We start from the raw sequence: 26,623 nt of genomic DNA, 5'->3' as shown, positions 1-26,623 counted from the left end.
GATCATCTCTAAAAATAGCTACATCATTGCTACTCACTACTGTTAGGTTAGGTAGCCAAGTATCAATAGATATATTACACGTTGTTTAGTAATTGCTGTTTGATTGAAAGAATTATTGCAGTTTTGCTGCTTGCAGTAGAAAAATTTTGTAGCCTGCCGCAGAAAAATTTATTTTATCCATGATGTCGTGAACCTTCTCCTAGCAAAATAATTATTGGTAGTGAGTAGCTAGCGTTGAGTACACAACATAGTAAGCTTTCAGAGCTTGTATACTTTGTTCTGTGCCAGATATATATAGCTCTTATTTTTATTGTCTCTTTTCTCATAATGGCTCAGCACCACAGAGATTATGATTGCTCATGTGATAGGGTTAATTGTTATCAACTGACTTTGAGATTTGGTAAAAGATCAATTGCATGTAAACATCTTCTCTAACAACAAGCAAAGTCCTTGTTTAATATGAATCAATAGGCCAGTGATCATGAGTAAGTACATTTATACTAGTTACAAAAACACAGTAAGTGCTCAGTATCAGAAGCATATTCCCAAAAACGGAAATTTGTTGCAAATTCTGCCTTTTAGGTGAGATATTGAGAAAACATAAATTGGTTCTTTAAACGAAATCAATTTGGCATTAGAAAAGGTTTATTTTTACGAAATTTTCGGTTAAAACGGTCTTACTGACTCAATTACACCAGAACACTAAAATGATACTCAGTATAATTCAGAAACACCAATGATTTCAAACACAAATGGGTTAATTTTTAAATAAAACTGTTGAAGATATTTTGTCTTAGAACTTGTTCTTATAATCGGAACTCGAGTTGGCAAGCATCCTTGAATTTGGCAAAATCAACCTGAGTCTCCTGTGAATGAGGAAATATTTGTTCTTTGTGTTTACTTTGAGAATTGAGCAATAACTTTATTTCAAACAATTTGGTAGCCATTTTTATTAACATGAGGTTCAATAAAAATAAGTGCCCATTAGGAGCCAAAAAAGAACACATTGACAACCGCAGTTAATTTAACAAAAAATAATTAGTAGCTATGGTGACTGGTATTACTTGTTGTTACCAGCTACAGCTAAGTTACATTTTTAAATACATCTTTAATTCATCGAATTTATTCAAAAGTATATACATTATAGTATACCTGAAATATTAATATATTTACCCATTTTTCCTAGGGAAGATTGACTCAGCGTTTAATAAATTTTGTTGTCATGCAAAATTGATCTCTAAGCAGAATATAGTTGCAGAGGAGTAGTCACATGATACTTTTAAAATATAAATTCTCACCACTGAGTGTTCACTAACTATGAGACTATGTGAGTTGCCTTTTTGATATACCATATGAAATTATTTTTGTAGTTCCTATTATGGCTAACATGGAAGAGATTGTGCCACCTGCCATAGAATGTGGTTTTTGTTTGAGACAAGGAGTGGCTCTGCCCAATCCTCGCCAGCTTACCTGCAACCATGTACATTGCCTTGAATGTCTTACTGGCTTCTATGATGAGAATAACATTCTGATTTGTCCATGGGAAGATTGCAGGTTAGTTGTTAGGTATCAGAATTTTAATTTTGGTTAAGGTTTGAAGGCTGGCTAAATTGGTATATTTTGATGGCATTTGTGCTGGGCATATTTAGTTCCTTGAAACACAGTAAATATATTGTTTTTGTTTAACAATGATTTATTAGTTTAAAAATTTCATAAGGCAAGATAGCAGATAGCTTCAGTCTGTAAAATATGTAGCCTACTAGAAGTCGAGTGAACGTACACACTAAAGGTTTTAAGCCAGTATCAGCTAAACACAGGCACTTTGTATATTCACTGGAGACTGTAAGTTGCAATGCATAAATAAAACATAAGTCTCGTAGACACTGTCTCACTGTGGCACCAGTTTCATGCTACATAGGAATTCATCTGTCATATGGTTTTTAACATTATGACAAACTTATATGCATTGGCTTCAGGAATTGGCCTGTAGATTAGCATTATTTTATACAATGTTGTCACTGTGGTGATAAATTACTAATCCCACTGCGGAATATTTTATGCAGGCAACCTAGATCAAACAACTTGTGACAGTCTGTCACTATTGCCAAAATAGTTCGCATTACCTAAACTACTGTGATTCAATGGCAACATATTAATATGGGTAATATTGGCAGCTGCAGTGTCTCCCAGAATATCTACATTGTCTTAGGAATGGTATTGGTCTACTTGCCTGAGATCAATGACTAGTTTGTGAACAGGGCTGCTAGACACAGTGCTGTTAGGTGCTGCTAGACGCTGTTTGACACAGTGTATACTAGCTTTGAGAGCCTTAGTGCAATTATATTGATTTAATGATTCGGTTTCATGCTTGAATGGGAATGCTTTGTGTTGGCTATTGTAAACAATCAGATAGAGTGGCGCCACTTCTTTATGTGAACAATACGCCAAGACTAGGGATATAATTGCTTGCTTTACTAATGCAGAGTAAACCATTGACCTGTTTTAAAAACCACGAGGAGAATAATATTTACTAAAGCAACAGCAATTAGAGATCAATGCGCATGCATTCAAAAGTAATATATGGTTACTGACTGTGTTTATCCTGAAAGTAAGGAAAGAAATTTCTGGGATTGGATCATTTCTGTGTTAAACTATTGAACAATCAAGCATTGTCTGCATCATTTCTGTTGATTTGCAACTATTTTTGCCATTTGTGTTCCTATGTAATATGCTTTCAGCAAAATACCATGTCAACTTCTGATTACGATGGTTGACACGTGTTACCTTAACTACAATTACTCACTATGTGGGATGCCCCTTTGTGCTTGTAACAAGGATTCAGTTATTTCTCAGTTATAGATGTATTTCCCAAGTTATAAATATCGTGCAACAATTCAACTTTAAGTTTTAAAACAGTGATAACATTTTGAGAATTTTTTTTGAATTACCGGGTTAACCTGTTCAAACCTATCAAAAGTTTCTGCTAAAAAGCAATTGAAAATAAAGTAGTTAGTCATTGCGATTATTAGAGCAACCAGTTTGGTAAAATCAGGCCTATAATCTGATATGGCTGAAGCATGCAGGAGACATAATTAATGATACTGTAAATTCCAGTGCTTGCAGAAAATGTGTAAGCAAAACTATGCAGCGCAAAATATGTTTGGAAGTAGGTCCAATTTGCCAGTCATATTCAGTTAACATTAAATCAGTAAACATAATTGTCGTGAAATACAACACATGTTTATCTAAATATATGTTTCTCAAAGTTGGTTGTATGTCTATAGGCCGCCCAGCTATAGCTATTAAACTTTGGAACTTAAATTTCACATTAGGCCGAATTTGAACCCATGAAGATTGAGATCACAATTTTGCAATCCAATTATCTAACCACGAGATTCCAAAAGTTTATGCCATCTAGGGCTCATACTACATAAATGATACATATACACCCTTTGCCCTTTTTACACCAAAAATGATGTAATACTTCAAACTGTATGAAATCTATTAACTCTATGAATTGCGAGGCTTTTTCCACTTTCATGAACTTCTATTTTTGGGTTTTAGTAAAGTTCAATTGCTAAATCTTGATGAAGGTCAATACATTTCTGCGTACAATTGTATTATCTCCGGTATGACTAGCCTTTATGTTCTCTCACTGTTCGGTCAGACAAAAACACTCAAATATTCTATTTCTACATTTGTACCAGTGTCAAAAGGTACCGGTATCGTCGTATTCCAATTTTGATAACTAATTTATGCTGGAACCGTAACCTTTGTTATACACACATTTCTATGCCTGCATTGTTATTATTAATTTCAAATATTCATAATCGTTGTTTTGTTTCCTCAGTTTGTATTAATTGTATCAATACCAAATAAGCTTTTTATTGTAATTGTAGAAAAAAGACTTAATTTAGCTATTACTTGCTAATTCTTTCACATTTACATTGTAACCCTTTTATCGTTGTTTGATTTTTTAATTTATTTAACTTGCATAGAAAGTTTTTCTCATGATATTAAGTTTGAAAGTTACAGTTGTTTGACAAAGTAGGAAAACCTTTACACATGTTTTTATTTCTTAATTTATTTCAACTACACAAAACATTTTCTCATGACCAGTAGTTTGAAAGTAAAAATGGCAAATGTTGTTATATGTTAAATACAAACAAAATTTGAATTTCAAAGCCTTTTTTATTACCTAGGAAACGCTGGGTAGTACAACTAGTTATAGTAGGCTCCAAATAATAATGGTGATATCATATTTCATTAGTGAGGCACATAAGTCGGTATTTTTAGTTCGTGAAATAGCTGCTAGGAGTTTATTGAATGCCTGCACACATACCGACTAAATACAAGTGCATAACATATTGAATGAGAACTGCAGGCTATAAAGTAAATGCAACGCTAATAGCCTGTGCGCTATGAAATTAATTCAATTATTGGGACTGATGGCTAGATGAAAATGCTTCGTATTTACTAATGTAATCAATCAACACGTTAATACAACTAGGAGGTGTTTACAATAAATGCATAGTCCTAAGCAAAAGTGTATTAGAAATAATTAGGTTTAATTTTTGTCTGGAGCAATAGGTTCAAAATATTTAATCATGTTATAGCTATGAGAGATTAATTTTTCAATATTTAGAAGGGGTTTATAATTATTATATATTTTTATTTGTAAGTAACAAGTCTAGGCTGAGATTGATTGAATTGAATAAACAAAGTGGAGCTCATGAATTTTAAAATATGAATTCAATACTACAGCTTAAAGCAATTTTATTTAAAGTTACAAGTGTATTTTGTTGTCTAAAGAGCAACTCACTTTTCAGCAAGCTTTAGTAGGTTTTCTCCTTGCATTTTGTTTTTTTTGCAACTCATCAATATCATGTAGCAAATTGTGTTAGAGCAGCAACATACTCATCAATATCATGTAGCAAATTGTGTTAGACCAGCAACATACTCATCAATATCATGTAGCAAATTGTGTTAGAGCAGCAACATACTCATCAATATCATGTAGCAAATTGTGTTAGAGCAGCAATTGTGAAAGCTAAAACTCAGTCTTAAATTGGTGTATCATATATTGCTAACACAAACTCTGGTTATTTTCTTAGAACCAAGTCTAAAAGTCTTTTTTGGCATAAGAATAATTTGTTAGGCAAAAATACTTTTGCTGCAAGTAAATAGCTAAAATTCAGCCTGTAAAATCTTTACTAAAAATTGTTTTGGGTTTTAAAAACTGTCACTTATTGCACTATATTTAATGATATCTGTGTCGATCACATATTAGTTTAACGATCTTCTGTGAAAATATTTTCTCGTAAATACTAGCCAGTTTGTGTTTACATCAGCGAATAGTTCATGGAATATAAGTCGTTTTATACAATGTAGTTATAGATATATTGAAATAATCCTCTTGCAGCCACTGTCTTAGATAAAAAACCAAACAATTCAGAGCAACCAATCTCCATCAATGAGGTGGTACACAATACAAAGGCTGGCATACCCTCTTAGCTAACTATCTGCCGATTAAAAAAGTGGTACATCTAGAGTCTTTGCAATTAATCTAATTTGATTCCAAAATTCTATTAGTTTATGGAGAGCATAGTTATTAAATAATTATGGATTGGACAACTCCAACATGCGATATACTTGCGTGATCTAGCTACAGGAACCACAAGCTGTAAAGTAAAAAAGATGCTAGGAGACATTTTGCAATGATTAATCTTCAGAACCTAAATAGGAGGCTTAACTATTTAGATGAATAAAATAGAGTGATGCAGCTATTGTCTGCGGACCGTGAGCTAATGCTAAAATCAAATCATACATTTCTTATAATTGGAGGGCAACAAGTTTCACTGACATAAAAATCACAAACACTAGTAAAATAAAATCTTCAATAAAAAGTGAGATTAAATCTGCAATTAAAATGTATAGTTTTATTCTTTGGTATAAAATAGAGGAATAGTTTATACACTCGATTGAATTAATGGGAACAGTGTTTCATTTCAGTTTCATGATTGCAATGACAAGTAAAAAGTTAGATCATTATAGTCAAAAGCGAATGATGACGATCATCTTCCCTTGCATTTGATTTAACAAGTTGTAGGCAGAGTAAACAGACTAGGCAGAGCTAAGTGCTAAAGCTCATGCTATTTTATGAAATATTTATTGTTATTTTCTAAACAGTGCAACACTTTGTATAGCATATCTGTTGTGAAAGGTTTGGAAATGTACACCGGTGATATGCATATTTTGCTCAGCCTGCCTATTGGCAGCAATTCTGATGATCGCAATTATTTTTTAGCAAACCTCAGATGTTCACTCGTCACTATATTAAATAGTTATCAAGGAAAAGAAGCTAAACTTTTATAAACAGCTCAATGCTTGCACATGTATGCAAAGGAAAAATTATGGTTTCATACTAGCAGTACAGACTATATGACGTACAAATGTCATAATTTCTACACATGAATGAATAATTAATTTGATTCCAAAATCACCAAAAATCAAGCATTGCAAGGATTTGTTGCAAAGACAGACAATCCTACGTTGTTGAAATATGTTCAGGAAAGATGAAAGCTTGTATCAGCTAAATACAATTGAACCACACAATCACTAAGAGTTGCATGCCATAAAGCTAGCACACTGCTAAGAGTTATCATACATCAATTGAGACTCATGCCTAAATAACATGTTTTCATGATCGCTATTTGTAGATTGGGTTCTATGTACCAACATAATAACACTTGCAGAAGTCTATTTGTTCTATACCAAACTAATAAAGAAACTAGCTAAAAACAAACTAGAAACAAAGTAACTCATCTAATGTTTTGTTTCCAAGCTTCATCAATCACACATAAACTCCGTATCGATTCTTAAATTAATGAGGGCTTAAATAAAAAAGTGCAAAAAATTTGACCATGGAAAAGTCTGATGTGTGCTGCTGCCATAATGTCAACAATCTTTGTGAAAGCTACTGCATTTTTTCGAGCAATTTGTCCAACGATTCAAAAGCTTTTAAACTTTTCCTAAATATACCTATATGTGCTCATATTACATATTAATAGAATATTAATATATATATATATATATATATATATAAATGTACATAATATACATATATATGTATATATATGTATATATATACATATATATATACATATATATATATGTATATATATATATACATATATATGCGTATACAGTGAAACATGGATAACTCGCCCACGGATAGCTCGAACACATGGTTAATTCAAACGGTTTCTTTGGTCCGTTCCCACGTAATGATAAATTGCTATAGATAACTCGAACTCAACACTGTTAACTCGAACTGTTTTTTCCCAACGGCTACCGAAACGGTTGTTATCACTTTAGAAAATCATTTTATTCCAAGCCATAGAGGTTAACCTCAGCTTGTTGTAATTCATAAGCGTCGTTATTACCACCATCGGCAAAATATATTTTTCAACGACTTTTCAAAAGGTTTGGTGAAATTTGATTTATACCAAACATCCGCTTATATTAGCAATATTATATTAGCGATCGCCCTTTGGAAGAAAGGAAAAGTGAGGTAATCTTTGCATATACTTCAAGAAAAATCAGCAAAACTAATTGTGGGTAAAACGCTCAAAAGAAAAAGATGTCTTTTCTTTTGAGCATTTCAACAACGATCAAGTTTTGCCAATGTCAATCTAAAAAACGTCCTGGCAATAACATCACCTAAAACAACCAACCAATCTCACGTGATAAAAAAATCTCTATACGTTTTGATAAAAACGTTTTAAACTTTACATTAGAAGCATTTAATTTGAAACAAGCCATTTGTGCTTTTGATTTATATTATAGTTTGTATATGTACATGTATCTACTAATAAATAAGTATATACATGGACTTGTGACAGTGCTCTGATAACTTGAACGCTCTGATAATTCGAACACTTTCGCTAGGTCCCGTGAAATTCGAGTTATCCATGTTTGACTGTGTATATATATATATATATATATATATATATATACATTGTATATATGAAGTTTATTAAAAACTACAGGTTAAAATCATTACTACTATTAGTTTCATGCAATCGCGTTGCAATCTTCAGGTAGAATTATTAAAATGATAATGTACAAGCTATAAAATTACTTACTAAAGCTGAGGGCTTAATACTATTCTGTGATATATATATTATAGTATACAGCAAATTATGTAGTCAAATTATGTTATTGAGCTAATTAGGTGTTTTCTGGCATGCCGGCATGTGGATATCAGCTCACTTCTAGTGTTAAGGCTGGCTAACTTCGGTTCGAATATGATGTAGTACTTTTCCCATAGACATAACTGGCAAGATTTTGTTGATGTGTTGTAAGACCGCGCTCTTTTGATGATCTTCCAGGTTATATTATAGCGAATGTTCTTGTCTTTTAATTCCCATATGTATTTATTCAATTCTGTTTGTAGCCTTTTAGTAGGATATTTAAAGGATGTTTTGTGGTTGGCTAGTCTTGTTTTAAAAGTTGTTTCAGTGAGGCCTACATACGTTTGTGTCTCTTGCCCATGTTCTTCAGACTCTATGGTTGCCTGATATACTATGCAGTGTGAAAGGCATTCTCCATTTAGAGGGCAATTTTCCCGATTTTTGCAGTTGCATTTCCTGTCGATGTTGGTTGGTTGCGATAGTGCTTGTTTATTGTGCCCACTAATTATGTGGTTGGTGAATGAAGTACAGCTATAACTTAGTTTTATGGAGTTTTTGTTGAAGATTTTGTGTAATTTGTGTTCTGGTAGAAATTCACTCTCTAGGATCTAGAAAAATTGTTTACCGATCTTGGTGTTAGCAGCTTTGTTGTATGGGGGTTGTACCATATTGTTTGGCGTTTTCTGCTTCTGTGTTGACTGTTTTCTTTGTTGGGGTTGTTGCTCTGGTATTTTAAAGAAAAGTTGTATTTACTGTTAAAAGTGCATTTTGAAACAGGGCTTTTGTTTCCACGAAGTGTTGTTTGTTTGATGAAATTTTGGTGAGTCTATTGTTGATGGATTCAGGTATGTTTCTTATGATTGATGGTGGATGATTTAAGTTTTTGTGTACATATGTGGTTGTGTTGTTAGGTTTACTATACGGTTTGAAGCTGTTGTTGTTAAGGTTCAAAGTTACGTCTAAGAAGTTTACTACTTAAAGCTTAAGTTGGCCCCGATAGATGCTCACCTTGTCAAGCTTCCTAAAAAGAGCATGTGCACAGAACGGTATGTGAGACCATGTTATTGCATGGTCTTAGAAAAGGGAAGATAAGTGTGGGTTCTGTAAATTGAGAATTGGTGGCACAATGTCTTTGAACACTTGGCTACTTTTGTTACCCGTGCAAGCTGCAGCACATGTCTTATGACCAGGTTTTTTGAATACAACATATCCAATGAAATGATGTTCTGCATCAACTGTCTCTAATAAAATAATTTTTTCCACAATGGATGAAGATGCACAGATCTAGAGACTACTCGGTGTACCCTCTAACTTAACACAGCCGATGTTTATACAAGAGCCAACAAGAATAGCAAGTCAAGGAGGACAGGAACAGCTCACATCTGCCAAAATTGCTCAAATTGAAAGAAACCTTCTCCATGGGGTCTGCACCAAATTCCTACCACCTTAAATATATATTGACCTGCTGCCACTTGCCAGCTGTGGGACAACTGCTAATAAAGGAGAGCTTGGCAAACCCCGCAACATTGAGATAGAGACAATTAAATCAATAGTGTTATGGCAATCAACGAACTAGAGATCAATTTAGAATTATGCCAAGCAAATGAAGATTTACTATGCCAGATAATAAATCACATGGAGTATGCGGCCAAAACATAATCTATTTGCACAAATTATATTGATACCAATGAAGAAATTGCAGCTCCAACAGCCTCAAATTGCCGCTGACTTGCTCCACTGTAGGCCCGGGCCTGCCTTTTTAGACTGGCTAATGGCAAGTCACCTAAGAAAATACTAGGCAGGTCCAAGCTGGAGGAGCAGACCTTGCGCAAGTTTACAGGCTCAAACAGAGCTGGTCCTTTGATATTTGCAGGAAGTATATGAGTAAAAAATAAACATACAGTGTTCAAGATACAGTGAAAATGTTATATGGAGTGTTTTAGACATCACAGTAATTATCCAGTGCAAACATCTCTCGTCAAAAACTATCACAATTTTATACAACTAATGTAGATATTAAAATTGGTAACAAAATAGTATGGTAATCCTTAACTATAGTTACCTATAGTTATTTTAGTTCATTTACTGGCTATGATTTGCAATAAAAAGCTACCTTACCATGTACTATGTTCGGTATGTACTGTAGGGACTTTTTACCTTTTTGAAATAATACCTTTTCATAATTTTTGAATTTATCTCAAGTGAATTTAGCTTATTACACCCCCTTTTTAAACTAAGTCATTTTATGAACATGTATGTACATATAATTACTTATTTTACTAAACTCCAATGTTTTCATCGCTAAAACTTTATCAGCTATTGGTTGTTAAGTGGCTTGTAGTATGTATTATATATAAAGCAAGAGAGAGTTCAGGATGTGTATGTGGGGTTATTTGATTGAGTTAACCACAGCTGAACACAAAATCTAAACAGCTATGCAGGCTAATGAGTAGTCCATAGCTATCCAAAATAATAGTCTAGCTATTCAGGATAATAACAAGCTATACAGGACAATAGCTTTATAACATTGGTTAATAGCTCCTTTTCACTATAACCTTTTGCCAACTCCATTAAAACCTTTTCAACATAGTTTGGCTAGAAAGCTCTAGAGATGTTGTTTCCATAATGAAGTGATTTTTTGTTAGCAGATTAAAGGAAGTTTATTGATCCCTGATCCTTGTGCAAAACAATTGCAACTCCACCTTTGTAACCAGTTTAAGAGAGAAATGTTATGTTTCAGATTTTGCCTGTCAAATGCCAATCTGAAAGAAAGCGTATCTCAGGCATTTAAAAAAGTTTTTGGATTAACAGAAAGTCATCACCTAGCTATTTACATTAACGTAATAAACCCATTGAATGCCAAATTTAAACTTGTAAAAAATTTCGTTGAATGTGTAAAAATGGGTAAAATAATATCAGTATGCCAGAGTAGAAAAATTATTATGCTCCATTTCTTGAAGCAAAATAATCGTATTAAAGGTTAACGGTATTCTGAGGGTGTACAGTATACCTAACAATTATGGCACTCCAATAAAACCTAAAATTAAATCAAAGTTCATACAAAACACCAATTTGGGGATTTATGTTATTGGATACACCTATACAATGGTTTAGTATATTGTGATATTAAATTCAGTAAGACTAAGCAACATAGGTTTTTGATTCTAAACTAAATTGTACCTCTATCAATAGATTTCTCAATCACTTTAAAATTATGAAAATATGCAGGGTAAACTTATTTTTAAGGAACTGCTTTTTACATGAACATGAATAGTTGATATTTATTATGTTATAGTCAAGTATATGAGGTACCACTCAACCAGCTGCCAGCGTACGATATAGCCAAGGATAAGCCGAAGTCATGTGATCTCTGTGCAAAGAAAGGAAAGAATAATGAGCGGGCATTTTCTTATTGTCCACTGTGTGATACGATTTACTGTGTAAGGCATCATGAGGTATGAAATAAGTTGATAAGTTATTTACTATTTGACATTCAAGCGTAAATGCTTTGAGAAGAACTTAAATTTCTGCCGTCACATGTGTTTTTGGTTTATTAAAGTATTTAAACTTTAGGTTTTGAACATATTGATGGTTTGATCAACTACAACAAACTTGGAACTACATTTATGGGTTTGTGATAATCACACAAAATTTGAGTTTGTTAGATGAACTATTGAAATTCCATTAGTTATTCACAATTTTTTGCTGATAATGGTTATCAGTATTGAATAACTTTTAAAAAGTGAATGACAAAAAATTTATAAATCTTTCGCCAGTATTGCCTGCTATATCTTATTTGTTCAGATGATCAAGCCACGGTTATCGTATTGATCAAGTATTTATCAAGCCGTGTTTTATATTGGGAATAAACGGAATATGCTTGGGATTTTTCTCCTGAAGTTCAAGTCAGATTTGCTTTAATTCTCATACCTGATGAATTACAAAAAAATCATTCATGTCACAGTTATAACTCATTCAATTTGGTCAACGGCTGAGCAAAATAGTGCTTGTACCAATTTCGCTCATTCATACTGCTAATACTGCTGCTATCATAGCTAGATCCGATGACCATGACTTACTTAATCCTCATGAAAACTTTAATAATTTTAGATACCAGTTTTACTTCAGCTCTGATATGCTTTTAAAATCTAGTTTCAGAGTTATATGTTTACCGCCAAGTTAAGAGTTTGGTAGATGAATCATTGTTGTTTAAAAGCTAAAGACCTTTTTGTACTTATTAAGAACCAACCTTGCTAACAACTGTGAACATTGTAATTAGACCATATCAATTATCTGTTGATAAACTGTTTTGTTAATCCTTTGTTTTTTACCTAAATAAGTGTCATTAAATAAGAAGGGGTTAGGATAATTTATTGAATGAGCTTAGTTAGTCGAATATATAATATATCAATTTGACATTAAAAAGAAAGAAGTTAAATAAATCTATTTTCATTGTTTTGTAATGGAACTTGCAACAATGCAACCACATTAAAAGACCTAGTGAAATGTAGTCTACTAACTCTAGAATTTGGTCGCTTGCAGACAAACTTTTTGTGTGGCTAGTTTTGTTTGTTGCCTGAAATAATTGTAAAATTTGTTAACCATCTTTCTCATTGTACCTAGAAATAACTTTGGAAAATTCAATTACTCTGGATTTGAACCACTTTTTGTAGTTGTTTTGACCTATTTTACATTTTAGTTTCATCAGGAGTATCATGAGGAGATTGGAAAAGTTCATCCAACCATAAACATGGAGCAGTATGAACTACTGAAGAGTCAGCAAAGCAGAGTCTGTACTGATCATACCGACAAGCCAATTAGTTTGGGGTGTGATAGATGTCTGAAGATGATCTGCAATGAATGCGTTTGCAAAGCCAAGTTTTGTGATGACGGTAATTGGTAATAGTAATACAACCATTTTTCATAGACTATAATAAAGACTTGCCAAATTGTGGACAAAGTAAACAGACAAAATTCATCTATAAATCTTGATAATTATCATTGGTTAAACTTAAATAGTTTATTTCCTGAACTAACTGACCAAACTGTATTAGTGAAAACATTTAAACTTAAAGTTAACTACAATGTAGAGTTTTTCCATATATAAATAGTTTTATTAAGACAAATGGACTTTTAACTGTTGTTATACTAATTTCATCTTTAAGTTAGTGACTGATCATTGATGAAATTGTTTACACTTTTTGAAATTCTGGTGAAGCAGATATAATAATTGTGTTAGAATTTTACTTATAGTTTTAAAGTCACATGCATATTTTATTAGTTTTGTTACATAAATTTTGAAGATATCATAATAATTGTAACCGTTATTTTATTTCTAGCCTCCCACCCACCAAAAAATTATTTACAAATTAGACTGATTATGTAGAATGTCACACAGTAGATGTGGTGACACCCCGAGTTCTTATATAGGACCCATTGTGCGGGTCTATCAAGAGAAGATTCAAACTTTTCATTTGATGTTTTCTTTATTGCAAGTGAATAACGAATGAATCGAGCCAGCATCATGTCAGTCCTTATATACTAAAGCATTATTCTAGTAATTTCCTGAAAAGAACAGCCTTATTAGTCAGTTGCTAAAATAGAATATTGTGTAATAACTGAGTAAGTGAGCTGTGTTAATAAAGAAATAGTATGACTCAACCTTGGATTGCGCAATACAACATCAGCTATTTAACTATTGCGCAACATGCATGTATAAAGTTAGCAGCCCGATGCAGATTATATTGACATAGATTTAACATTACTAACTGTATAACTAACTACTTATGCTCTCTATGCTCTACAGTGTATCTTTTTTAAAGCTTGTGATTTTAAATGAGAAAAAATCTATTACGAGTCACCTAGTTTTTGTTGGTAATTAGACTCGACATGATAACTTTGATTTTACATTTTGTACATTTTGTATGTTTTAGGAGAGACTCATCAGATGATGACTTTAAATCAGCTTGTAGAGCAACTTAATGATAAGATCAACAAACTAAAGAAAGGAATGATTGAGAAGGAAGAAGACTTTGAACAAATCTTCAAGTTCACCTCTCAAACACTTGCTGAGTATGACCAGGAAACGACTGAAACGCTGCAAGAGATTCATCATAAAAGGGATGCACAGGTTGTAATGACATTGACAAGTGTTTAGCAAAACATTTATTGACTCCAGCTGCTATTACTTTGACAGGATAAGCTGACTTCAAATTACAAGAACTTTGGACAAGTTCCACGTAATAATTATCACTACAACATTACAAATTAATATTATACAGAGATAGATACGGTTGATTATTCACCGAGGTACCTACCAATATAATATTAAAAAATAGAATTTTGTTGTAATTCTACTTAGTTAATCAAACTTGTTTCTCTGTACTACTTGCAAAAACACAAGTTTTTTAAAAACTCTTTTCGAATGACTGGATTGAAGGTCAGGGGGGTCATGACTCAACTTTTGCGCAAAGAAGAAAGTTTTACTGGATTTTTTTTTAGTGAAATATGTTTCAGAAACCACAAGACAGAAAGGATTTTTGCATCAGCGTAATATATATTTGATTATAGCTGTTTTACCATACAAATGTTTATATCTACAATGTATGCTACCTTTTAGCAAGTAGTCTTTCTGTAATGAAAACTTTCAAAAGGTTTTCGTAATATTTTGCAACATAAATCTATGCTGCGGGATAGATCAATCCTATTAGGTAATGCGTAATAATAGATAATTTTTCTAGCTGTATGTTAGATGATGGCATATTAGATAGAGCTATCAATTGTGGAGTTATGCGTATAATACAATGTATCGGACAGTGAATTCCTTTGTGGACCATTTTAGTTAGTGATAACCAGCTATTGTGAACTACAATATACTTTTTCAAAGTCGGTAAAATTTTCTTGCATAAAGCATTATTTGTGTTCTTAAGTACTTTTATTGTTTCACTGGTTGAAGATCGAAGCTTTGGAGTCTAAGTACAAACAGCTTGAGGATGAATATACAGAAGGTAGACTAAGAACCAAAACTCTCATCACAGACTTCCTTGAGGATGAGGTTCTCAAGAAATGGAGCCAGATAAGAAATATCATGCGCAAGACAGAGTCTCGAGTCAAACATGCTCATCAGGTAAAAGGGTAAATCGATAAGCAAATAGACTTTGCAATCTAGAGTTTTTTTACTCATTTAACATTGTACAGTATCTGAATTATTTACATAGCCATCCTGCATCTCAATGCACTTGATTCAATGTTTGACTAGTTTTCTGATACGACTAGAATATAAGTTGTTTTATGCAATGAGCAGCGAGTTTGATATACGCTCTCCTTTCCGGCTTCGATAGTAAAAAAGTGCTTTTCAAGCTTAAAAGTGAACTTTTTTGAGTGATTTTGACTGCGTGTGGTTTGAATTGTCATGTTGGAGAACGGGAATATTTGACAATCATTTTCTTTGTAAACCTGATTGTAATGAAGTTGGTGTAGCACATCACAATTGGTTCTGCTGTTAACTGAGTTAGATTGGAGATAAGCAAAATTGGGACCCGTAATGTATCTAAACATTTTTAACTTGATTTTTTGCTAGGTCTGCTAGCTTCGAAATCTTTAGGTTACAATAAGTCGATATTTTTCTCCAAAGCGTTACAAACCTTTTAGCCGAGTTTCAAAATGGCGACAAAGCATTCTACTTCTTTCTAGACATCTGTTCTGTTTACACACTTAGTACCATTTTGGACGGTCTTCAAAGTATTTCAGCTCTGCTTCCTCCTTCAGCATTTATAATATTATCACAGCTCTCTGCCCTTCCAATATGCAACTGTACAGATGGCGATAAACTTAGTCACATTACTATAAAAAGCAGAGTGGTTGTTACCAGTTGTGTTTACTTGCAGTGATATCATAGTCCTGTATTTGATGGTGCTCAAAGCACAATTTTCTAGTCCAGAGATACCATTTAACGAAGATTTTCTTTGCCCGACTCGTTGAATCACCCTCACACCATTTCAACTTTGATAGACTGTCAAACACTAATTTTTGGTTAACTTAGTAATCTTTACAAACAAAACCTTGACAACATTGATACAAAACCTTAATAATTATAAATAGTGCCATTCAAAAGCCATGAAAATATAATGAAAGTTAGTCAATGCGTTACCCAAATAGGTTCACATTGCTTTATTACCATATGAACAGACAAAAATAAAGACCATGTTTATGGATTGACAGTTGTCAGTACACTGTTAGTTTTAGTAACACACACAAAATTTGAGCGTCCTTTAGATATTTTGAGGTTGATTATTATTAGACTTACCCAAATCTTGTGCAAATCAACCTAATCGATTAAGTGTGTAATTTCAATTCAGCATATTAAATGTATAGAAGTTCTGCAAATAACTTAAAAAATAGCTAATAGGTAATTGTCATGATTTTTTTGCCTCACAGTATTTTTTCCTTGAAGACTATTGCTGTTTTAAACTTTTATTGTAGTGTGATATAATCTCTAGCTACAGTGACACAAAGAATGAAATGCAAAGGTTGATTGATGAAATCGTACCATCTGTTCAAGTACTTTCAGTCAGCAAAGTGAGAGAGAAAAGTAAGTCCACTGAGAAACATCCTAATTGACTGGCTGTTCCATAGCAACTTTGATCAAATGTAGAATTACAATGATTTTTTTAAAATTTAGCATAGGTTAGAATAGATAGAATAGGTTTACATTCCCCTGATCCAATTATCATGTACCAGTAGCTAATCTTCTACATTAGAGTCTTATAACAATGGCACAATAACTATTCTATAGCTTTACAATCAAAATAATTGGCACACTCTAAAATGATTTATATTCGCCATTTTAAGTAAACTCTATGCAAGATGCTGACTTATATCTTTAGTAAAATAAAATTTATCGAAAGTATGCTGCTGCTTTGAAGCACCAGACAAATTTGCGTTTCAAACTGATATACATTCACTTCCGAAATTACATAAATACTTTTAAAATGCATTTAAGATTTTTCTATATAATGTTTACAGTGTTGGTGAATGCTTTGTCAACACACAACAGATATGTGACACCAGTTTTTAAAGTACACCTTTTTGGTCATTTTACTAGACTGCATATTTGCTTTTTATGAGTTCTGGTTAAGGGTATTGCATGTTTTTAAATGACATCTTGATTGTTAAAGATTTATTTCTTTGTAATTTTCCACAATCACATCTTGACTAACTTTTTCTAATCCACCTCCAAAAATTAAGTTGGGTTTAGGAATACATACACTTGGCAGCCCATACTAATCCTTTGTAATTTTTCATCAATAATTAGTTTGTGAGTAGAAATGATTACGCCATAATTTGTTAGCACTCAATAGGTCACGCGTGAGCTTGTCAGTGGATGTTTTGCATAGTATCAAGCATTTATAGGTTTTCTGCAAACTGTAGTGCTCTCCGGCACTTGATTCTTTGATTCTTCATAATTAGCAGCAGAACTAGACTGTAAGACTTTGACACAAAAAGGTGGAAACCTGCATTTGCTATTAAAATTTGGAGAGGTCAGCAATATCCTAACTCTTTTATTAATATGTGTCGGGTAATAAGAAGCCACGTAGTACGGCTCGGCAAAGCTTTTGCGTGTAGCTAAGCGGCACATGATGCAGCGGATAAAAGCTTTGTATGAAACTGTGCTAAATAGTGATTAGTCAATGTATCATCCTATCATAATTGTACTGTAACAAAAGCAAACAATTATCCGCATACTTTGAGCCAATAAAATAAGTTCACAGCTGATCATGAGCGTAGTTTCGATTCATCTTAACTTCATTTTTTATCAACTTTGTTTCTTAGCTCTGAACATTTATGTCAGAAGCATTACGCCGACAAAGTTTTACTAACCTTAGATCTACAGACCTTTGATGATTTTTGTTGAACAATGGTACTGCTGACAGTGATATTTGATTTCTAATGGTAATAATAATGTCATGACTGGTAATATTATTGATAAATTCTTTTGACTCAAACATTCTAACCTTCTTTTCAAAAATGGCCAAAAAGGTGTCTGAGTTCAATCTGAATTACTGAGTATTTTCTAAAGCACGAGCTGATGCAGCCGGTGTAAAATTTATTACCAAAATTTGGTTCTAATTTTTTTGGGATCATGGCAATGACCAATGATAATCTATACAAGTAATTGCCAAGTTTAAGTTTCACCAACGTTGTAACTATGTCCTGCTGTAGAATTTGATTTTAACAGCAAAAAAGTTAAGGACTACAAAGCAGGTTTGTCACTGTGTTATTTTAATACCGTAATGTAATAGATTTATATGTATTTCATGCCTTATATTTTAATTGTTTTACGTGACTATAACAAATGTGCAAAAAATGACTATCTGGGGAGAGCTCTGAGGATGTCGATTATATGGTATTTATAAGTTCGGTTGCTGAACATACGAGATGAATGCCATTATTAGCAAGCTTTCTGTAAAATGATAATTATTTCTTTAAAACAATTTGTCTAAATAGTGATAGGTTATTCGCTGATATTTAACAGCTAGTTGTGGGTCAAAAAGTATTATACCAGCCTTTGATATTAGAAACCATATTCATCAACCAGAAAACATATAAAACTAGCTACAGAGCTTACCGCATATTTACCAAAAGACGAATAAATAAGTTTCATTATGATAATTTTAGTATTGTTTTAACCCTTTCACTACAATCCATGTACAGATTTAGCTATCGTCCTACTGCTAGCCAGTAGGCTATGCCAAAAATTGCCCATTCTCCTCCATGATATGTATACAATATTTTTGAAATTCCAACTCAATCTAGAAGATTTTTGTTATATATTTTATTTTGCCAAAATGTAAACAAGCGCTGCTATGCTAAAATTCAATGTATTTTTATTTCAAACATTGATAAAGCAATGTGAAGCTATGATTGCTACCAAGCTCAAACGATCCTATACAATGTTCCCTATACTCACAAAACTAATAATTTCATCACCATCATAGTCAGTGCTGCTACTTTAATTATCCGTGTAATCACTAAAATCTGAATATAAACGGGCTATAAAGCCATCAACTTAAGTAATTATCTTTTTATAACTCAAGAGGTACTTACGAAAACCATGAAAACACCAAATAGTTCAAACAGCAGAAAGAAAAATAGTTTTTTCCAAGTTGGAAAATCATAAACAAAAAATTAAATTGATTTGTCAATTTAAACTAACTTTAAAGAAATTATCTTCAGACAACACTTTCATTATCATAAAAGTACTGAAGATCATTTGTTTTGTTGTCAATGAATAATCAATTTTTGCTACGACACATTTGCTGGGAAATTCGCAAAAATGCACATTCAGCAGTTGACCATAGATTTCACAGAAATGTGCATACGGCAGTGAAAGGGTTAAACCTTATCATGAGTCAGAGTACAGGAACATGGAAATATAAATAATTATTGCTCTATCTACAGTGATTCTGTCAACTAAGTCAAATAATATTTTTTATTTTGAGTAAAAATCTGTTACCAATGGTTTAAATTTAAATGAGCTTTTTTGACCTGTTATGTTCCTGTATGAATAATAACACAATATGTGGTTTATTCACTCTCATAGTATGTATTGCACTGTTGCCTTTCAGACCTAGTTTATATAAGCCTGAGCTATAGCTATTTAATAAATAGCTAAACAAAAGCATTACTTGTATTAGAATATTTAGCTATATTAGAATAGATAGCGCAAAGTTAGCTTGATTTAAGCTTTATGATGGCAATCTAGCATGACCTTTGTAAACTTTTGAGGATATTGTTTAATAACCTCTCATAATATTGCATAAAAATATTTCTGTCAAGATAAATACAGAGGGGATATTCTTGAACCTACTATAAGTTTTGTTTATTCAGTTCTTAGAGTACCAGATTTATCACGTATTTTTAAAGGCCAATCGTGTACTTTAGATAAATTTCAATTTCATGCACCTGTAATGTAAGCAGTAATCTTCAGCATGAAAACATAAGCGTGTAAAATATGTGATTAGCTTGATATAATTACATGAAACAGTAAAGTAACAAGTACTGGCTGATATGATCACATTAACCTTTAAAATAACAAGTAATAATTGACACCATTACATGAAAGTATAAACTAAACAGAAAGTACTGATATGATGATATTATTCTGTAAAATAAGCAGTAGGCACCGATGTGATTATACAAACCAATCAATTCTTGCTTAATCACTTGAAAATGTATGACAATGAGTAAAACATGTAGGATAACTACAACTTGTTAAACATTAGTAATATTTAACAATAACGCATGGACATGTGAAATACCAGCAAATACTGACATGATTAAACAGACTTGTAAAATATTTAGTAAACATTAAACAATAACATGATTCCATGAACTTGAACAATAAGTAATAATGTCGGGCAAGATTACATAAGTCTGTAAAATACACCGCAAATACTGATATGATTACACAAACAAGTAAAATATGCAGTAATGTTAAGGAATTGATATAAACCCTCTAATGCTTCACAATGAACCAGGCCACTATCATGAGCAGAAAGGATTTATATACATTATTTTTATGAATACTGCAAGGGGGCTTTCTTGTCCTCCGCCTCCTTTAGATTGTCTGCCTCCTTTCATATCTCCTCGAAACTTCATCCTAAGCTCCACCTTTCATATTTAGTTGCCAAAAGGCCGACTTGCGCCAGCATCGCAGCAAGCCAGTCTGTGTGGTGCCAAGTCGATGGCTGGCTTGTTTGTCTTATGCCAGTTGGTCATACTATCAACTGACTAGGTTTAGTCAAAGCCCGGCACGGTTTCTTTTTGCCTTGGTCTAGGCTGAGCTGGCTCATACTGTTTATTTGCTTTGCTAGCTGACGATCCTGATCAACCTTGCTCTTAACCTGATCACCCATATCGAACACTGTAACCACATATATGAGTCCATGAACCAGTAAAACAAAATGTAAGCATTGATATGATTACGCGGATAATTGAATACCTAAATAATTAGAGAAATACAGTTCCAGATAAGCTGACAACAAGTTTTTAAACATATTTTTATGCAGTGACAACTAATGATTTAAAATTACTGGCAAATATGCTCTACTGTTGTGATAGTAACCCTATATTTACGAATGATAGACCTGAGGAACATTTGCATTTTTGATATTATAAAAAATAGTCAAATTATTTGCTTGGGATGACTATTTCGATATTACAAACTATCATTATACGCTTATTTGTATAAAACTGTGAGTTCACCACAGAGATGACTCAGGTTCAACCTGTTTAACCAAGAATAAGTATCAGGTTTATATAATTAGGTCACATGAGGGTTATCACTACTAACAATTTTTATATAGAGTATTATTATCAAGCATAAATAGAGCACAGTCTTTCAAGTAAAACCTACAGCTGACCAAGTAAGGCAAATGTTTCTTCATCTTTACATGTAGTATAGTAACCCTAATACAAAATATAATAATACATAAAATCATTGGTGCCACTTTAAAAATTATTCAACATAGATATTGGTTTCAACAACTGTAGCATTACTATGAAAATACTTGTAAATTGTGTAGTAACAGACTCATATGCATGACTCTGTTAATGAATATGCGGAAAACTTTGAGAAACCAACTAAGCAAAAAATCAAAAGTAGAGGTTTTGAGGCTTTCACTGCTGTCTATATACAAATTTAGCTATCGACCTATTGCCAGTCATGTTACCAAAAATTGCCGATTTTGCTTCGTGGCATATATACAATTTTTTCAACTTCAAACACTATCTAAAACACTTTTGTTATATATTTTCACCTTTGTTAACATATAAATAAAAATACTCCCAGGAAAAAAATTCAATGTATTTATACTTTGTGCATTGATAAAGCTATGTGAAGCTACCATTGCTACAAAGCTAAAGCGGTGCTCTACAATGTTCCTTACTCTTACAGCATTATTACATTCATCACCATGAAAGTCAGCGCTGCTACTTTAATTATCTGTATAATCACCAATTCTCAATTTTGGTTGGCTATAATTTCATCAGCATACATGTAATGTAATCATTTGTTTTCTAACTCAAGAGGTATATACAATGCTTACACAAAAAAATGTTTGTTTTTAAATTGGAAATACCCTAACAAAAATTATAAATTGCTTTGTTATTCTAAGCTAATTTTATAGAGAAATCTTTGGACAACACTGTCAATACCATGAAAAACCTAAAGATCGCTGGTTATGTTGTCATCAAATAATACATGAAGTTACTAGGCACTTGCTGGGAAAGTGGCTAAAATGTGTCTACGGCAGTCGATTATGAAAAACGCATGAATGCTTCTATGGCAGTGAAAGGGTTATTTAAAAAGTCTGAAGCACCGGACATTCTCAATGAACTTCTATTTGCTGTAAACTGTACATAAAAAACAGCGGAAATCAAGATTTATTTATTTGGATGAAAAATTTTATAGATTTTTTACGAGTTCATTGTTTTTAACCCTATTTAAAAGATAACTTTTCAATTGCATTTTGGTGCATTTCTGTGCTTATCACTGATTGCTGTTTGCTTATAAATATTATAAATCGCTTTTTCAACAGTCTTATGGAAACTTTTTTATAAAAAACTTTCATGAATGTGCTATGAAAGTTTTTGTTTTGCTCACAACTTCACATAAAATGTCAGAATGTTACCGGAGCCTTAATGTCTTTTATCCAATGTACAACAAAATAATGAAATAAGTTATATGTGCATATATTTCTACAAATTTATAGGTGGAAGTAGTGATATAATGCTAGAGGTTTTCTTCACTGACGGATTTCTAATTGATGAGCATCTGAATCTTCAACCTTCCAAACCTCTTCCAAAATCCCTCAAACTACTTCACACAGTCTCTTTACCATCAGGTCCTTTTTCAACAAGAGTCTGGAACTCTCAAATAATAACTGGGATGGAGTGTAAAGCAGTAGCTACTGTTGACAACAACTACCAAGTGAAAGGATCATTCATCATATTCAACAATGACCCTAAAGCAATAGAGGTCTACCAGAACAGACTATATACAGCGGTGTCTGGCAATCCTTGGACCATCTACGTACATGACCAGCAGGGAAAACAAGTCACTTCCTGGAATCACTGTGATATTTCTGACTTATGCACAGGACTAGCCGTCACTTGTGATAAAGTAGTTGCTCCAGACAGAATGAAAAAGTTTCTCATCATTTATTCGCTCACGGGAAAAAAACTCAAAGACATTTCTTGTCCTCAGCTTAGCGAAAATTGGGTCTCACTCTGTGTTTCAGGATCAGACAAGGTAGTTGTGTCTGACTATGGCTCATCTCAAATCTGCTTGATAGACATCTCTCAAGGTCAGCTGCTTTGGACTTGTAAAGATGTGTCTGATCCACTAGGATTAGCTTGCTATGGAGAAAGATATATCATGGTTGCAGCATGTGAGAGCCGCACTGTGAGAATCCTAGATAGCTCAACTGGTTAGTTTACTTATAAATGATGTACATAAAATGTGTGCGCATTTGTGCTGAGAAATGTGCTGTAAAAACTAGTAACTGGAAGATATAATAATAGATACATAGTGATGATGTAAATCCATGTAATGCTACCCGGACTAATTATCATACTGAAATTAAACAATATACATACATGTATTATTAAAGAAGTCTAATTGTCCACTCGCTATAGATCTAGCATTAGCTTATGATTCAGAATAGCTGTATAACTTTTAACATTTTTCATTTATTAGCTAGTTGTTTTTGATATTTCTGCACACTCAATGGACTATCCCTGATTAACCAAAAATCCTATATTTTATTACCATGATACCCTGTGTTTGCACCAAATCTTAAAGTTTTACACACAACCAAAGACACTGAGGCTTTTGGAAAAAAAATTAGAAGCACAATCATTGTAGTCTAAGTGTATTAGGTGACATTACTTTAACCCGTTCTCTGCCAAATGCACATTTGAACAAAATCTTTTGTCGACTGCCATATGCGAGTTTTTGCAAATTTCCCAGCAACTCAATTTTATTATTTGTTGAAAACATAATCAACAAGCTAATGTACTTTTACGGTAATGACAGTGTTGTCCAAAATATTCTCTAAAAAATTAGCCTAAAATCACGAAGCAGTTTTAATTCTTTGTTTGGGAATTTCGAACTTAAAATCAAAGATTTTTCTTTCTGACGTTTAAACAAATGAGGGTTATTATGTCTTTCGTAAGTACCTCCTGAGTTGGAAAATAGAAAGTTACTTAGGTTGATAGCATTATAGCTTATTTATATTCAGATATTAGTGATTGCACAGATAATTAAAGTAGCAGCACCCACTCTGATGGAGGTGAAACTAATAGTTTTGTTAGAGTAAGGAACAGTGAAAAGGACTTTTTTTAGCTTTGTAGTGATCATTGCTTCAGGTGGATTTAAAAATGCACAAAGTATAGAAAAATCGACTTTTTTGCATAACAGTGTTTGTTAACTTGTTAGCAAAATAAAATAAAATTGATAGCACAATTTTTCTAGATTGTGTTTGATATTAAAAAAACAATTTATACATCAAGAAAAGTAGTCAGCATTTTTGGTGAAACTGGCTGGCAGTAGACTGATACCTAAATTTGTACATGGATGGCAGTGAAACTGTAAATTATATTTAACAATGAAAAGTACCTAAAAAGGAGGCGAAAAGAAAAAGTATAAAGATTTGAAAAAAAGTAAAATAATCTCTGCTCACTTTGCTACTATTTATGTTATGGCAGAAAAGAAGGCGATGGTCATCAAATGTTTCGATAAATAATTATACTAGAATTTGAAAGATTCATATTTATTTGCTCTGTTTAGCAGTAGTAAAATTTAAAGTTATATTTAGAGACAGATTTGGTCTGTCAGTTTTTGAAGTAAAAATAAAATTGGCATAGGCTTCTAATTACAATATAAACTATTTTATAAACTGGTTTACATTACTTATTGAATGGAACCCATATACATGCTTTTTAGCCTTGAGTGGTAAGCCTTGAACTGCAGGCCACACATATAACATTTATCTGGAAGTGATCTTCACTTTGCTCTTGACTGTTTTTATAGCAGACATTTGGCATCATGCCAACATTCCTATGACTGTAAGAGATAACATCATATTAGGTATTAATTGTTTGTATCATATTAAAAACCCAGTCAGCTGGTATTTACTCAATTTTTGTTATGCCTGACCGGCCTTTTCAAGGGCAGCCTTTCAAGCAAGGAAAAGCTTGTCCTAGTAGTAGGTAGGCTAGTGCTGCACTCTCGGCTTAGTGTAAACATAATTCAATAAGATGGAGCATAACTGGAGAAGAGACAAAGTTGAAGTATGCAGCTGGCCATGAATAAAGAAAATTAATTTTTTTTTCACAATATGCTATAAAATAATGAACAAAAACTTGTCAAACTTTTGCTGCTGAATAGAATGAAGTTTTAGCCTTAGAACTATATTGTTTTTTTCACGACAAACGTTTCACACAGCCTTCCAAAACACGTTCAACTAATTGGCTGTAGTGTAGTTCTATGCTAGTTCAGTGATGGATAAATCTATGTGAGGAAAGGTTAAATCTAACATTACCTGTTTTTCTGAGTGACTGAAGAATACAGTGCAAACCTTTAGCCAAATTGAATTAAATTATGTTAAAGTGGGTTGAAATCATGAATATGCTGTAACTGTTGAAAATACTTATTATATTGTAGGTGAGGTAGTTGCAGAACTGACAGACAGCGCTATTGAGAGTGGTGCTGTGTTTAACGTGGTCATCTCTGGAGACAGACTAATTGTAGCTAACTATTTGAATGAGAACATAGCAGTCTTGCAGCTACAACCATAGCTGCTGCTTTATCAGTCTGAATTGCTGCCTTCTCTTTTTAATATAAACTATAAATTTTTCTATAAAAAATAGGAGAGATGAATCATTGTTAGAAGGATGGTTTCAATGTAGCCTACATATAGTTGGCAACTCTTTGATATAAAGACTGTAACCTGTTATACAACAAATTTAATGAGCTTGAAATGAATAGCTGTCCCTCACCCCTGAACTTGGGTGCTTGTGATTCTGATTGGTTGATTAATGAAGAAAATTTTCAGTTTTTAAGTTTTCCGCTTTTACGAGTTGATAAGATAAATAGTTTTGACATTATTATCAATCCTTCTGTATTTTTTTTGTTATATGAACAATGATAAAATATTACTAACAGTAGAGACCTTAGAGGATAATGCTTCCCATTAAAGAACTAAAAATTAATAAAATTTGGCTGCTTTGATATAAGCTGATATACTATTGATATTAGTACACATTGTTATACAACATGTTGTATTTCAATTGGCCTTTTTTGTACCTTTTTCATCAGTAGCAGTTTTCATTCTTTGTTCATATTTGTCGCTTCTTCCAAGCTT

The 26,623-nt window shown here is 32.7% G+C and overlaps 1 protein-coding gene across 1 annotated transcript; it reads left to right on the top strand.

The window, feature by feature from the left end:
* Positions 1-1,378: 1,378 nt before the first annotated feature.
* LOC137397091 (uncharacterized) lies at positions 1,379-26,057 on the top strand. Its single transcript, XM_068083377.1, has 8 exons — positions 1,379-1,554; positions 11,491-11,650; positions 12,895-13,087; positions 14,129-14,325; positions 15,151-15,321; positions 16,677-16,785; positions 22,970-23,686; positions 25,924-26,057. The coding sequence occupies exons 1-8, from the start codon at positions 1,379-1,381 to the stop codon at positions 26,055-26,057; spliced, it is 1,857 nt and encodes a 618-aa protein (XP_067939478.1).
* The last annotated feature ends 566 nt before the right edge of the window (positions 26,058-26,623 follow it).

This window comes from Watersipora subatra, chromosome 5, assembly GCF_963576615.1.
Source record: "Watersipora subatra chromosome 5, tzWatSuba1.1, whole genome shotgun sequence".
Lineage (NCBI taxonomy): Eukaryota > Metazoa > Bryozoa > Gymnolaemata > Cheilostomatida > Watersiporidae > Watersipora > Watersipora subatra.
The sequence above is the reverse complement of the archived record's forward strand: the minus strand, read 5'-3'. Positions and strand labels throughout refer to the sequence as shown.

What these genes read in the sequence shown, in the direction of transcription:
- LOC137397091 (XM_068083377.1), top strand. Translation starts at nt 1,379, where the DNA reads ATGGCTAACATGGAAGAGATTGTGCCACCTGCCATAGAATGTGGTTTT. An exon ending in TGTCCATGGGAAGATTGCAG is followed by an intron (nt 1,555 to 11,490) that starts GTTAGTTGTTAG and finishes ATTATGTTATAG; the next exon opens with TCAAGTATATGAGGTACCAC. An exon ending in AATCCTAGATAGCTCAACTG is followed by an intron (nt 23,687 to 25,923) that starts GTTAGTTTACTT and finishes ATTATATTGTAG; the next exon opens with GTGAGGTAGTTGCAGAACTG.